The following is a 15,888-nucleotide window of genomic DNA, read 5'->3' as shown; positions in this document are numbered from 1 at the left end:
AAGTCTCTCATCATGGGTTAGATCTTCTAAAGACTGAGAACAGAGCCAAGAGGAGGAGCAGGAGTCTAGTTTTCTCACAGACATTATTCTTAAATGTCACTATGGAAACTTGGGGCCAAACGGTGCCAAAAATAAACTGCCTACCGCAGCTTTAATACAGTATACGGTGCAGTAAATACAGTTTTTGTAAGAAACTAAGACAGCAGAGTACAGCAATAATATAGGGATGCACAACAAACACTGGGCCAATAAATTATCTGGAATAATAGTGGGAAATTTATGTTATTTTTTATTATTCCAGTAATTAAGTTATAGCCAATAAATATGGGCTGTAGTAATATCTGATATGACAGATTATATCAAAGCATTTAATTTGAATTCTTGGGCAAAATGCTCTTTAAAAGCCAAAGTATATTTGTGAAGTTTTTTGATGTAATTTACTAGAAAAAATAAATGAACATTTGAAGAGTCGGGACTGTTCTTTGTTTTTGCTGTAATAGTGACGTCAGTTACATTTGGTTCAGTCAGAACTGTGGACCTTTAAATCATCCATCATTGCTCACTACATCTTAGTCTTTCTTACCCTCATGTGTGCATGAACTACAGATTATATGAGATTATTTTTAAAATACAAAAAAGTGAAATGATCAGTTATCTTATCAGTATCAGCCATGAGAAGCAGGCAACTTTTATGATAAAGTGTACCTTGTCCAAACGTGTAAACATGTCCATCACAGGCCAACGCCACAGAGAACTGAGTTCCACAACAGACCCTCTTGATTCCCTTGTTGCAAAGCTGCTCCACTTTCTGAAATTAAGAACACCCAAAAATAATATTTCATCAATACTATATAAAAGCACTCAATTAGTACTTAAAGCAAAGGGCACAAAGAAGGTAATGATGAACATGACTTTGGAATCCCCAATGGAAGCAACCAGGTACACAACATAAATGGCTTGTGTTTTGTCACCATTAACTTACTTGAGGATAGTATTTTGCTGTTGACGAGCCTGTTCCCAATTTGCCATAATCTCCATCTCCGAACGCCCACACCACCATGCCATCAAGGGACACCACGAGTGTGTGGTTCAGACCACATGACACCTGAGAAAGGGAACCAAAGTTAGCTTTGTTTAGTTATACATTTTATTCATTTACCTTATGAATAAAAACAGTCCATGTCTTACCTGCCCCACATGATATCCCTCCAGGGCAGCCACCCTCTCAGGCAGCATCTTGTTGGACGTTGACCTTTGACCCAGACGACCAGACTCACCACTGCCAAAGGTGAACAGTTTCCCATCTGCTGTGACCACGGCTGAGTGCCGGAAACCACAAGCAAGCTGGGAAGAGAAAGAAAACCCATATGAAACCTCCAGAAAACATAAGAGTTAAATTGATTTGTCTTTGTCTGACATGTCAGTTTTAGTTCTGTTGCCCTCTTTAACATGTTGCTTGCTCATTTGATTTCCTTTTTTTTTTTTTTTTTACAAAGAAAACTGAAAACTGCAGATGGTTCTCCTCATATAGACACAAAAGACACACTGTTGTTTACTGGATCAAATAAGTAATCTGGAGGGCAGTAAACAAAATATTCTGACAACAAGTTTGAATAAAATACATTTGCCCCATAATTAAATATTGATCATACTGATTAGTGGTTGACCAATAAGTTTTTTAAGGTTCAATACCAATACTGATTTTTAGATTGAATAAAAGATCATTAGAACTTTTCAACATCTTAAAACAAATAGAGCCTAAACAAAATAGCTCCCCAGTGTTTAATGGAGTAAATGAGCAGAGAGGACTGGCTGCATTAGAGTCAAAGTAGCATTTTTAAATTAATTTATCTTACTGGAAATCACATTGAAAATCTTAAACATGATTAATACTGGATCTGAGAATTGGTCATCCCCTAATACTGATGCACTGAATGCAGATTTCCTACAGACATACGTTAAAGAAATAAAAGAGCATCAGTGGCTGGTTCATGTCTTAAGCAGTAGTACTACCTACTCTCTTCATGTTTCCAACAATACAGCAAAAAACACAGAACTATCCCTCTCGATCTGAAGGGAGGTTTGTCTCTACCTGAACAATGTCCTCTCCTTGTAAGGCCTCGATCTGTTTGGGCCTCCTCTGTCTTTCACTGTTGCCGTGGCCCAGTTTTCCGAAATCCCCGTCTCCCCAGCTGAACACCTCCCCAGTCTCGGTCAGGGCCATGGAGTGTCCATCAGATCCACAGGACGTCACCAGCTGAGTCACCACATACCCTGAACGAAGAGCAAAGCTCAATTTATAAAAAATATAAAGAAACAAAAGGAGTGATGAATGAATGAAAATAGTTTTGCCACATCAAGAATGAAAATTTGTCACAACATTCACAAGCAGAACAGCTTAAAGCCTGGGTGTTTCGGCCCTGGATGAGTACTGTACCTTGAAAAGCAGAGATTATAGTGGGAACATAGAGATCATCAGAATTCCCCTGGCCCAGTCTGCCATACTGTCCTTCTCCTACAGCCAGGACTGTCCCGTTGGACTGGACCAGGAAGGAACAATTCTGCCCGCACACAACCTGAGCGACAATGAAAACACCCACAAAGGCAAAGAAAACTTAGAAAACAGTCGCAATCAAGGGCAGAAAGTCTGAGTCCTGAGTGGAAAAAGTCATTACCTGTTGTGTTTGTAACAGAGAGGGTGCAAGTGTGGGCAACATGAGGTTGGTTCCCATCCCTGCGAGCTGTCCATAACGTCCGTTCCCCCACAAGTAGACCTCACTCTTTCCGCCTTGTTGCCAGTCCTGAGAAACACAGAAGGTTACACAGGAATCTATTATAACGGTTCACCTAAAAGAAAATGAGATGACAATGACAAAGATAAAATCTTTCTATGATGTTAAACAAATGTCAGACACTTTTAATAACAATCTTAGCCTGTTGGTGGAAAAAACAAGCACTTTTAATTACTTACTGAAACTTTGATGGTGCACTTTAAGCCTTTAAGGTTTATGTAGTACCGAAGATTCACTCCAGTGCTCTTCCTCAATACTAAACCAATTTTAAAAATTGTTGTCCCCATTAATCTGTTAGCACCACTATATGCAACAAAGGGCTGCAGCTAGCTACAAACATTAGCCTTCAGTATGTAATCTGATTATTTTAGCACTCTATGTCTACCAGAGAGGAAAAGGTAGCTGCCAAACTCAGTACTGTCAGTGCATCTCCTTCTCCTTACCTTGGTTTTCTTGAAGAAATGAATGACCAGAGGTGAAATACTATTTACAAGTATTTGACCAAATCAAGATCATCATTTAACCTCACAAAGATAAAAAACAGACCTTTCATGATTAGTTAGCTTCAACTCCTACTGTCTGTCTGGTCAAATATGCAGCTGTAACTAAATCTTCGTCAAGACCCCACAGCTTTCCTGTTCTTCCTGCTGATGTCTCACATCTATATCCACTTTCTTCCTCTTAAAGGCTCAATTTTTCAGTTCAGCAGCTTATAAAAACTTAGTTCAGAGTTCTTTACCCTACTGGGAAAGATTTGGGGCATTTTTATGTTGTTTGCTAGCAGCAGGAAAGAGACTGAGAGGCACCTTCATTCAATACAAATCAAAGGAGAACAATGAACTGTTCTCCCCTCCAGCGTGGGCGAGACTTAACCGCGCTCTGTCTTTATGGGGCCCAGATTGAAAAAAAAAAAAAATATATATTTTATTTAAAGGGTGTACTGTATAAACTGGCTGTTGTGTTACCTCTGGTCTGGTGGTGGCCCATGACATCAGCTGTTCATCCATCCTGAAGCTCCACTTACTGTTGTCCTACAAGACAGAGAGGTGTCTGAATGAATGCCTGCACTGAATAAACTTGAGTATATTTCAGTCAAATCCTGAGAAATATTCAGCCATTTTACCTAAACAAACAATAACAAAGAGTATTGTCGCAACTCACCAGTGCCTTGGAGATTTCACTGTCATCCACGTCTTGAAACTCTGTAACAATGAAGGATTCTGGGAACGCAGTACCGCTGGCAATAGCCTCCGCACTGCGGACAGTAGTGGCGTAGGTTGCGAGCCAGCTCCACTCTGACGGGCAGGAGTGGGCATCAGGAGTGGTGTGGTGTGGGGGACGAGGAAACCGGCACAGATGTTTCTCTAAGGACAGACCGACAGTCAGGGAGGCGAGACTCTGCAGGAAGGCACTGTGGACGAGCTGGTCGCCGGCTGCCACGTGGCTCTATGTTAAGACCAGAAATGCAAAGTCACATTTCTGCTGAAGCTCACAAAACACAATAACACAAAAACAACTTTAAAACATTTAAAGTTTCAGTAGTGACCCGCTCATAGCTGTACTGCTCCTGCAGCAGCAGGGGCAGCCTCTCCAGGAAGACGGCCAAACAAGGAGCCAGATGTAGACCGAGGATGTTCTGGCTTCTGAGGACCATACGACAGGACGCCAACACATGATTCTGACTGATCCAGTCAGGGGTGCAGCAGATCAACAAAACATCCTGCGAAAGAAACAAAGACAGAACAGAAATATAAAGTGACACAAACCTAAATGTGGGCACCTTTCTTCCATGAGCTCATATAGGAATAAAAAGACAAGTACTGTATATTTAAACATAAGTATAGAAGATTTAAGATTTAAGATAAACCTTTATTAATCCCTGGAGGGAAATTCAGTTGTCATAGCAGCAACAGCAATGAGAATGAACCACAGGTGAGAAACAATTAGAGTAGGAGTACAGACAAAACCAAAATAGTAAGAATAACACAAACAATAGAATAGAAAAATAGTAATAATAAGAATATGAACTGAAATAAATAGATCAAGGCAAAACACTGAGCTGCCGGCCATAGAAATCTACACATCTACAATGTGTGACTTGGGGAGCAGGAATATGTACAGGCAGTTGATAAATAAAATATATAAGAAGACTAAATAAAGGATATAGAAGATAATGAAGAAAAGCACTGTGATGTAGCTCAACATTTTGGGAAATATATTTTATTGCTTTCTTGTCAAAAGTTAGATAAGTTAGTGTTAATAAAATATTGTCTTCTTTCAGAAATTCAGTGTAAATGGTGAAATCTTATATATGGTGAAACAGTGTGTTCACAAACACCTGCTGCTTATCTTGGCAGCTTCATGTGTACTTACAGGAGTTGGGTAGACGATCCTTCACTGTGGCCCAGGACACACATGTGGTTGCGTTGCTGTCCAGATCACTTCCAAATGCGGTCTGGGTGATCAGATCTCAGTGCGTCTTGGCTGCATTAAAACCTTTACTTAAAGCTGTCTGCTTCTGATCACGTTACTCTTAACATGCATGTTAGTGCCAGGCGTAAATGGGGCCAAAGATATGAGACCTGTATTGATTTCTCACCTCACTCTCAGCAGGTAAACAGACAAATGCATTTCCCCAAATGTCAAACTATTCCGTTCATGTCTGATGCAAACTGAAGGTATGAGTGATCCAAATTACCTTTGACCTCCCAAAGCAGGCGGCTACACCCATGTTTGGTATCCAGGTTGTATTGACGACTGCACCCAAACCTGTAACCGTCTGTGCGACTGAACCATCCTGCAAGATTAGAGTTAGACACACAATATAACTGCTGATGTTTAATGTTAAGTAATAATCAGAAAGCAGCAGCACCGGTGAATGTTGTTTTCTGACCTGTAAGGACCAGATGTTGAGCAGCCCGCCGATCCCCCCAGAGACCAGAGCCAGCCCACTGGAGCAGAATGACAAGGACTTCACCGCTGTAATGTGGCCTTGAAGTACAAAGACACACTTTGCAACCTCCTGCTGTAAAAAGAAACAGAACTGGATGATTACATCAGCCAAAACCAGAGACACTACTTCTTTAAAATCAAACTAAACGAATAACTGGCACATAAAATCCTGATAAGATTTTATTCTACCAGAATATCAAGATATTAGTGGAACCAGGGCAGCAAAACTGAGCTCCAACAGCAGATTAAAACTGACCTTCATGTTAGTGTTTTTATCCTGGCTCGCAGGGCTGTTCAGTATGTTGGGTAAAGATACAACAGTGCCCCCCTGTGGCAGTGTCCAGACATGCACGGAGCCATTCTGACAACCTCTGTACAAACACAGAGAGAATTACATGAGAATTCCAGTCATCCTTCTCTTTCTTTGTACTGTAGCACTGTTAAGGTTTTTTGTTGTTAAGTTCAGAGAGATATATGAAGAATTAATTATGTAAACTCACGCAGCCATCATGAGCCTGGGATCAGGAGCTCTGCCAGCGAGGGGGCACCATTCGGCGATGTTAACGGTGCTGGGGTGAAGGAGGGAGTGGAGGGTTACCCAGGTGCCTCCAGAGCGCCCCAGTATCTTCACCACCTCAGACCTCCCCAAACACAGCAGCAGGTGTCCTGTGGGGTCCCATTTTAGAGAGCTCACAGCATCCTGTCATGTGAGCAGAGCGAGAGTGGAGCAGCCAGTAAGAGAAAATCAACTGGAAAATGTTTCTGCATGACAACAAAGTCACATATGTAGACTGATTTGGGTCTTTTTTGTGGCATTTTGCAAACAAACAAACCTGGAAGACAGACAGCACTGCAGGCTGCTCATTCTCATATGTCTCAGTTGAGGCCAAAAGGATCTTTCCATTGGGGTAGCCCACTGCAAATGGCTTGTCTTCACTGTGCCAGGCGACACACTGGGGAGCTAGAAGAGATCAGAGGAGACAAATAGCCTCTTAAACAAACTGAAAAACACTCATTTGCTTTCTTGCCAAGAGTTAGATAAGAAGATAAGATACCACTCTGATGTTTGTGCACAAAATATGAAGCTACAGCAAGCAGGCGGTTAGTTAGCTTAGCATACTGAAAAGAGACAGGCTGAGAGCATCATCAGAAATATTTAATCTCCTCACCCTCCTTCCTGTGGCAGTGGGTGAGTTCGGTGCTCTTTACGTGCAGGTCGATCTCCTGCATTGTGACCTGCAGCCAGCAGAGGGAGCCGTCCAGCCGTCCCACCAACAGGCTCTCAGCAGGTCTGTTTTTACCGGCCGCTGGCTGGTCCAGAACCCACAAGCTGAAGGCCTGAGCCCAGCAGAGGGCTGTGACCCGAGACATCTGAGCCTCCACATGACAGTGAGATCCTGCAAAGTAAACAGAAAAATAAATATTTTTTAACTACTTTTTTGTGATAAAAAAAGTAACAAAGCAGAGTATTTTAGGTGTCTTAAAAACTGTCTGCGAACTCCTGTGACAGTTCTTTGCGATGCACTGCTTTGCTGCTGTGGCTGAGCTGAAGTTAAGATAGTTATGGACAAGGTTATAAAGATGAAGTTCTTAAGGTACACTCCAGATACAAGTAGTGCTTATGATCACACAACATTGAATGACTCATAAAAGCTGCAAGGACGATGTTTTCATTCATCAGATGTGCAGTTTTTATAAATGGATGTTTACGTTGCGGTGCCTCACTTGTTTCTGTTTTTCTTTCCATTCTTTTTCTTATAGTGGAATACAACATTACAAAATGTGCACATGTTGCTGTCAATCATGGAGAGACACTCCACAGGAGGATAATTATCTCACAGGAGAATAATTATCTCACACCTGTGCACACCAAATGGGGGGAACATTGTCTGTTATCAATAAAATGTGATGCTGAACAAGATCTGGATGCAGGATCTTCTTTCCTCAAGACTGAAGTTACAGTAAGAAAAATCAATCAACCAGAGTAATTTTCTTTTAATAGAAGCGATGAAATAAAAATACATCAGATCAGTCAAGAGACAAAAAAAAAAAAAAAAACAGACTCACCCCTGATGTTCATGATGTTGATGTGTTTGTTTTCTGGGGCAGCCAGAAAGTTTCCCCCTGTGCTCCAGTATACAGGAGACATGTGATGACATCTACCGGCCCTCTCACTGCTGGATCTATCAGTCTTACTGCAGACAGAGAGTCAGAAGAGGGAAAAGTTTTTAAATATATCAGTCTGTTGATAGCATAGGTCTGAGGCTTCATCTACAAGAAAGCAAAAACTACTAACTTTTCATATTTTGCACTTTGCAATTAAGGATGAAACTTGTGTATTTGGGTGCAACTTCAGAATTTAAGACTTTCTAAATCAAATATTCTCAGAAAAGTTTTGGCAGTTAGCCTCTCACATTGCCTTACACCCACTAGCTAATTGTAAGATCAACTATAAAGACCTTGTTTTAGGCTTCAAAACAGTTGTTGTTACATTGCTACAGAGCAGCAGGCATGATAGCCTAACAATAAACAACAATAAACAGTAAAACCTTCACTGGATCAAACACGACAGAAACAAGCAGACATAACCTGGTAATGCAGGAGAAGGTGGTCTGTAGCTCCACGGTGCTCTGGTTGATGCTCCATAGCTGCACCACCTTGTCCTGAGAGCATGTAGCCAGTAAACTCTGATCACTGTTCCAGGTACAGCTGGCCACCTGAACAGAACAGAAATAATGGAATGCTTCTTTTACCTTAACCCCTAATGACAGGTTCTGAAATGCTGGACTGAAATGTGCCAGCAGCCAAGTTATCCCCATTTCCAAGGAGACCTGAATATTCCCACTAGCCTGCTTCTCAGAGGGTTTTCTTAAAGGTCCAGTCTGCAAAAAACTCACTGGGATCTATTGGCAGAACATGGCAGAAATGGAATCTAATATTTATAAGTATATGTCATTAGTGCATAATCACCTGAAAATAAGAATTATTGTATTTTCGTAACCTTAGAAAGAGTTGTTTAGATATAGAGGTTGCAGGTTGTTTTCCACAAGTATTTAGAAGGAAACTTGCAAAAAACTCTTGTGCATACACAGTTGTTTATTATAACGTCTGTATCTGAATTACTTTTGAGTACTTTTGATATGTACTCTAAACACCTAAGACTATACATAAAGATCAACAGAAAAAAAACATATGATTACAGATGTCAGTAGGTCCTACAGGGACGAATCATGCTGTTTGGTTATTTTACAAGGTACACGGGTTCATTTATTTTATCATTTTAGAACAGAATTATTAGATCGCTGTTTTGCAGTGGAAGTGAACATACACACCACATCGTTTATGTGGATAGTGGATGGACCTGGCATTAGAAAAGTTTCTAAGTTTCTACGATGAACTTTTTCTGAAAAACAACCCAAAAAACATTCCATCCTTTTGTGAGAACAAAAGGATGAAAGGAGTCCCTCACCTTGTTGTAATGTCCCTCCAGTCTCTTGAGAGGACATTTGCGCAAGTCTCCAGCCAGGTCACTGTATGTCTGGGGCCGATTAGGACCGTCCCTTCCTGTGGCAGCCAGGGCCTGCACCAGCTGCTGAGCTGCCCACTGGCGGTGTCTGCTGGTCAGCCTGGCGGACAGGACACACGCTGCCAACGCATTAGCCAGCTCCAGGGGACCCACTCTGGCACTCAGATGGGGTAAAGGGGAAGGAGGCAAGGACGAAGAAGACACCCCCTGGTTTCCCGTGTCTGGGTCAAACAGACAGCTAGTGTGAATAACAAAGTCAAACGATTTTACACTGTAATAAACTGATGAATAACTGCTTTCTCTCACCATTAGCCTCGTGTTCGGCTCTGTCTGGGCTGTAACAGTGAACACCCTTCTCAGTGAGCAGAGACACCAGACTTTGTGTGACCAGGAATGTAGGGGGTGTCTGGTCATTGTAGTCTTTCTGTTGCTGGGCTCCCTGTGCTGTTAGACTGGAGTTCAGACATCCTCTCTGCTGTGGGTCACTGATGGCACCAATGTTCACCCCTGTAGCTGCCGCCATCAGGTCCTACAGGCAGAAATATTAAAAGGATATTCAGTTTTTAGATGTTCAATCCATTTGCTAGTGGTTGCATCTGTTCTCCCTTCTTTCTGCAACCTCTCCAGCGCCCACATCCAAGGCCAACAATACGATGCTAGCTTGTTAGGAAGGGGCTAAAAAAAAATGCTCTAAAGTTAGGCAAGGAAAATTGCATGACAATTTTCAAAGGTGTCCCTTGACCTCTCACCTCCAGATATCTGAATGATTGATGCATGACTTTGTACGTATATTGACAAATAGAGGGTTTCTGAGCAATTTCCTGAATAGAAGTGCTCGATATTCAACGTGGTGGTTACAATCTCTTTTTGACATTTTTTCTCATGTTGTAAACCCTTATACACTCAGAACTTCCAAAATTTTTACTAGACTTTTTAGGCGCCTCAAAAAAGCAAAATATTTAAAACCTTGGATAATTACATGCTTAAATGGATCAGAAATTCATCACGCATCTCATTATCTACTGACAACTTTCAACCCAAAAAGGGCTGGAAGGCAGAAAATTTCCTAAAGCTGAACAAGGATTTTGGTTGTTATAGAGGTTTGTAATACAGAACTGATATAGTCATTGTGCTACAGATTTTAGATCATACAATGATAGCATATAATTAGCATGTACAGTATTTCTAAGTTGTGTATTGACAGAAGAAAACTGACCTGAGTGCAGATCTCCACCAGCTGTCTGTACGCAGCAGGGCTGTGTGACACCACACTGCCGATGGCTGAGGAGAGGAAGCTGAGGCGGGTGGAGTTGTTGCGCTCTGTCGCCGCCCCCTTCACACCTGGCTGTCTGTCCACGCAGGTGTGAGCCCTGCCCCCCGCTGCTAGGGTCATCAAACGAACCAGAATACGGATATCTGCCAGACCCAAGGACTCCAGTCCGTTAGACTGGCTGCACACTGACGCACTGCAGAGGAAGACGAAAGAAGACTCTTGAAAACACGATAAATTACTGAAAAAATAAATATATCAACAAGGCTAAATTCTGGTCTGGTGTACCTGGAGGCAGTCTGAGACAGTGCTCTCATCACCATGCTGTAAGCGAGCAGAATCTGAGCCGTGGAGGTGACTCTTCTCAAAGCTTTTAGTCTATCATGAAAGTCCCTCAGTGATACTGCCTGCTGTCCAAGGCTCAGAGATGTCTTCTGCTCAACCAACGCATTCCCTGGTGAGGAAAAACACATATCAAAAGTCATCTATTATGTTTTATTATATTCTATTACATCTCGCTAAACCCACATTTTTCAAGCATGGCACGCTTTTCCATCTGGTGTGAGGCTGCAAAATAGTCAAAATACTGGATCCAATGGGACTACTGGGAGTACTGTGTGCGTGCTTCAGATGCCCAACTATGATAAATGAGTAATGAGTCACCGTGCTGCAGTAAGTTTGGCTATGGTCGGATTCTGCTGCTGCCAACAGACACAGAGGGATTGTGGGTGTGTGTTACAACAAGTGGGCTAAATCTTCCATCAGAGATAACATTACAGAGACATTCATTACAACATGAACAACAGGACAGTGAGCTTGTGAGTAACTGCAACCTAATGCTGTCTTTATAATTTAATATTTAGAGGCCTGTGGATGACAGAATTTTAATTGTCTTTGTGGGTGGTTAGTTTGGTGTCACTCTGTCCTGGAGATCTGTCAGGTAGAGCTGCAGAAAAAGTGACTTTTGAAGTGGCTTAAAATCTTGAAAACTTCAATAATTGCCTAAAAGGGTTGCATTCTCAGATCAGGTCGACCTGTGTGTATGTATATACATATATCAGCAATAAGGAGTCGCTCAACCATTTCCAGAACAGATGTGCTCACCATCCAGTCACCAAAAATGCAATTCTTGCAAAAGTCACCAAATATCAAAATTTTGTGATATCTTGAAATCTTCTATGTTGTTCCTCGAGGTCTTGGTGTCTTAATGTGATATTTTGGAGGGAATTTTGACCATTTCTATAAATTCCTGATGAGTCAAAAATGGTTAAATCATCAAAGTCTGTGTAATAAATCATATTAACCCCCCAAACTTGCTGCAAAAACTGTTGAATATACTTGAATCATAATGTTCTAAACCCTTTCAAAATGTGAGCAGGCACATAATCAAAACACAATGCTTTTTACAGTTTTATGACTAAAAAAAACACTTCTAAAAAATACAAAAATGTGTTCATGCTAGTAAAGGGGGGAGTTGAAGAGATTTTAGCCAGGATATGTCTGTTTCCTTAACTTACAGTTTTGCCTGGCGGTGTTTTTTGTCTTCTTTTTTTCTCTTCTGCACTTGTACATCATAACTATCATACTTCATGTGCACAAAAGTAAAAGCACACCATTGCTTTTTGTGTTGTCTTCTGGAGTTCTGTTTAACTTAAAATATTTTCTGAATAAAATATTTTGAGACACACCTTAACTCAAACAATGCATTCAACATATAACAGGACTTGGTCTTTCTACACCAAAACTAGCTAAAAACAACCACAAAGAACAAAACCCCATAATACCTTTAGGAGCCACTGCTCTTGTAGGGTCAGCTGAGCTGTAAACCAGGGCTCCGAGGGGATCTGGCTCAGTGAAGGCAATGGGGTCTGGCACCAGCTTCTTTTCGGTCAGTCCCAGTGGTCTCAGCAAAAGCCCAAAGTCCTCCAGTCCTGTCAGCTTGTCTGAGTCGCACTCATCTTGGTGACTCATTTCCCAATCATCTAAGTAATTAGAAGCATCGTTCATATTAGAAAATTCATTGTAAAATCATTTAAAATCATTAACTCAACCTGTTGTAGTGACCTTACCATCTGAAGTGCTGTCCAGTTGACCGATCAGATCAGAAGTCAGACCTTTAATCCTGAAACAAATGGAGGACAACGATGATAAATACCAGGCTATATAATCAGTTTATTCACCAAGTATTTACAAAAGTATGAGAACAAAGAAACATAATCTACCTCTCATATTTGGAACTTGGGTCGCTCATGTTTGCAGCCAGATACTTTTCCCTGCAGGTGCTGCAGAGGAGGTAGAAGGGGAAGTTGGAGCCACACTCTCCTTTGAACCAGACGTCCACGTAGGCCCCGGTGCTGTCGTAACCTTTACGCGCCGCACTCTGACCGCAACCTGGGTGACGGCGCTTTATGTGATTGTTAAACTGCAGGGTGAGGGTGTTGCACAGCTCACACTTCACCATCTGACTGTGTTCCTCTCCAGCCTAAAAGAAAGAAAACACAATGGATCGCGATATTTCGAGTAAGACGCACAATAAGTTTCAAAGACGTTATCATGACCTGTATATTCAAATTGAATTAAATTTGTTTCGCCCATGCCAGCCCAGTGTGTGTCACCTCCACTATCTGGAGCGTGTCTCTCTCCAAGCTGAAGAACGAAGGTGTGAGCAGGTCCTCATAAGATTCTTCATGGTACGGATCGTCCATGTATCCCAGCTCTGACTCCTCCTCAGTAGAGTAGGGATGAAACTCCACCTGCTCCGGCCAATCACTGACCGATGTGTGCTGCTGGTACAGCTGCGGGAGGGGGTTGGGTGATGGCAAGTCTGTACAGAAAATGTATACATTTTTATTTGTTTTTTTTTTTTTAATACCTTTAATTTAGTTTAAACAGGTGACAGATGACTTTTATCCAAGATGCACTTCTGAGCAATTAAAAAGAGTTTCTCAAGAAGTTGGAGTGTGATGCAGGGAGATGCAATCCTCTGGAGGGAAGGCCTACGAGGAAAACACCAGTATCTTCTTTAATTTATGTTTTATCCCACTAATTACCTTGGAAATAAATGTCCAGAATCTGGAAATTGGTTTGTACTCCCAGAAGCAAAAGAAATACTTGATACTTATTACATTAAGAAGAAAGAGAACCATTTATTTTGTGTAAGACAAGGGCTAACAGGGGTAATATGCAGCCTATGAAGAATCTTGTACTTCCTTTGTCTGTTACTTGTAAACATAGTTACGATCATGTCTGTAACCTCCTGCCAATCATCATGACTATATAACAGTACCTAAATCTCTTTGCTATTTACGAGAAATTTGGCAACTCATGTGTCAGAGGAACCAAGAAGTGAACAAAAAGATGCAAAATGTTTTCCATTTTGGCACTCCAAGAGAAGTTTTCTACAGAATATTAAGTTATAAAATAAAAATTTATTTGCAGATATAAAAGAAATGTTGCTTGGGGATATCAAGTATCTCTAGTAACTGCTGGAAAGACAATAAAGCATTATCTTTAAATAAGTCATGAATTCCCTTGTTGGTACAGAGAGCAAACCCAGGAATCAGCAAAAAAAGATTTAATCATGTTATTTCAATCACATAATGTCTCTTAACACAGCTTGATTGTTGTAACGCTGACCTGCCCTTCGGAAGGAAGTCCTCTGACTCGGGCCTGAGCGTCGCCGCCGTGCTGGAGGAGGCCTGTTTCTGGTGAGGTGGACGTCCAAGAAGTTCTCCCTCTCGATCCAGTCGAGCCCTGGCAACAGGCTGTGAACAAAATAACAAACAGTCCATCATTCTACTGATTGCATTTAAAACAATAAGAAAACCATGATGCCAGTGCCAGCTGACAAATGTCAGTATTTTCCTCAAATCCCTGACCTTTCACTGGGTTGACTGGTGGGGCGCTCAGGACATTGTACCGTCTCAGGCCCATCTGGCGACGGGGTCTCAGGAGCACCCTCCGGTCTTGATGACTCAGCCGCCTGCTGCTCCTCATTCAGTGGGTGTTCCAGCATCCAGCTCGCCAACACCTCGATGGTCTGAGAGTCCAGGTCACCTGCTACATCTGGGAGGGACCACAGGGAAGTTGAACTGTCAGAGAAAAGATGGATCACGGGGTGCTGCATTGGTAATTCATGTCCTACATCACCACCAGATGATCATGCTTCTGTGCACTGCCTCGGGTCAGGCTGGCACATCTGCTCTGACGGTACAGAGTGTGTGACGAGGGGAAACGTGCGAAATTTGTGAAATCATAAGTGAGGGAAGGCCTACAATAATGTGGAGTCTATGTGCAAAACATTACACTGTGTTTTGATGCAATGTGTAAATATATATCCATTTATATATTTTCTCTTTTACTTTCAAACAGATATGAGATACATACATAATCTGTGCCATGCGTGAGCAAAAAATCTGAATTTGTTCACTTTTACCATTGTAGAAAATGTAGTCTTATTCTGTGTGCAACACTGTATGAAATTAAAATGCACTGCTTTAGGAATCTGAGACAAAACGAGAAGCAAAATCTAAGAACTACCCAACTAATTACACAATTCCAGGAGCTACAGTCTCTGAGGGACACGATGTTTTGAGGCTTTTAAGATTTTTGAACACCCTTTTAATAATAACATATCAAATACATGACAAATGTAAAGGGGGGGTTATTATATTTGTGTCACAATATGTAGTGTCTAATACAACTGGGAGGGCTCAGTTATTTTCTACCAGAAGTAACATCATCAGGGTTCTGCAGGTTTCAACAAGTCAAATTTAAATTTGAATTTTAAGACTTTTAAAGACCTTTTAAATGAAGGCAACTCCAGACCTATATCACATCAATTCTGGCAAAAACATTTAGAAGTGAGACCGAAATTAATGCAACTTTATAATATTGAGGTTCATGAGCTAATAAATTTTTCAGACCTGTCCAAATCATATTTAAGATATTTTAAAGCCTAAAATTATGGTTGGATTTTTGGCTTTTTAAGGCTTTTTGCAGACCTGCAGAAACCCTGATCACGTTAATCCTTAAACTATTAACTTAAAAGTCTTCTATCACAGAAATATGATGCATAATTTCATTCAGAAACTAGACTTTTCTGTAGTCCATATACTACAAAACGGCTGCAGCACACGGTGAAGGACAGATGTTTAAAATAGAAAGCACATGAAGCAAAAAGTTTAGCGATATCAGACACAATCCGCAAAGCAGTACCTGCTGCCTCCATGGCCCAGTAGATATGTCTCATAGAGAATCCCATTTCTAGCAACCGACTGGTGACAAACATTTGTGTCCGTTCTGGTGGTTGAGGAGAAAAGGAAAAGTACACAAAAAACAGAAAACAA

At 41.3% G+C, this 15,888-nt stretch overlaps 1 protein-coding gene across 1 annotated transcript in view; it reads right to left on the bottom strand.

The window, feature by feature from the left end:
- The window catches only part of LOC146308652 (putative E3 ubiquitin-protein ligase HERC1), a 58,368-nt gene that overhangs the window by 7,923 nt on the left and 34,557 nt on the right, over positions 1–15,888 (bottom strand). The window contains exons 44-71 of the mRNA XM_084746591.1: positions 15,758–15,841; positions 14,419–14,605; positions 14,177–14,304; positions 13,156–13,364; positions 12,763–13,022; positions 12,610–12,662; positions 12,325–12,522; positions 10,829–10,994; positions 10,487–10,736; positions 9,577–9,799; positions 9,214–9,491; positions 8,334–8,461; positions 7,812–7,939; positions 6,914–7,141; positions 6,578–6,705; positions 6,245–6,444; positions 6,001–6,115; positions 5,686–5,817; positions 5,491–5,589; positions 4,339–4,512; positions 3,954–4,238; positions 3,758–3,823; positions 2,676–2,801; positions 2,438–2,576; positions 2,093–2,274; positions 1,189–1,344; positions 983–1,105; positions 706–808 (exon numbers count right to left, since the gene is read on the bottom strand). Of these exons, the coding sequence (XP_084602717.1) occupies positions 706–808; positions 983–1,105; positions 1,189–1,344; positions 2,093–2,274; positions 2,438–2,576; positions 2,676–2,801; positions 3,758–3,823; positions 3,954–4,238; positions 4,339–4,512; positions 5,491–5,589; positions 5,686–5,817; positions 6,001–6,115; positions 6,245–6,444; positions 6,578–6,705; positions 6,914–7,141; positions 7,812–7,939; positions 8,334–8,461; positions 9,214–9,491; positions 9,577–9,799; positions 10,487–10,736; positions 10,829–10,994; positions 12,325–12,522; positions 12,610–12,662; positions 12,763–13,022; positions 13,156–13,364; positions 14,177–14,304; positions 14,419–14,605; positions 15,758–15,841 (4,548 nt within the window). The remainder of the gene's footprint in view (positions 1–705; positions 809–982; positions 1,106–1,188; positions 1,345–2,092; positions 2,275–2,437; positions 2,577–2,675; positions 2,802–3,757; positions 3,824–3,953; positions 4,239–4,338; positions 4,513–5,490; positions 5,590–5,685; positions 5,818–6,000; positions 6,116–6,244; positions 6,445–6,577; positions 6,706–6,913; positions 7,142–7,811; positions 7,940–8,333; positions 8,462–9,213; positions 9,492–9,576; positions 9,800–10,486; positions 10,737–10,828; positions 10,995–12,324; positions 12,523–12,609; positions 12,663–12,762; positions 13,023–13,155; positions 13,365–14,176; positions 14,305–14,418; positions 14,606–15,757; positions 15,842–15,888) is intronic.

The sequence above is a fragment of the Lutjanus erythropterus genome, chromosome 20 (assembly GCF_056507025.1).
Source record: "Lutjanus erythropterus isolate fLutEry1 chromosome 20, fLutEry1.hap2, whole genome shotgun sequence".
Taxonomy (NCBI): domain Eukaryota; kingdom Metazoa; phylum Chordata; class Actinopteri; order Lutjaniformes; family Lutjanidae; genus Lutjanus; species Lutjanus erythropterus.
The sequence above is the reverse complement of the archived record's forward strand: the minus strand, read 5'-3'. Positions and strand labels throughout refer to the sequence as shown.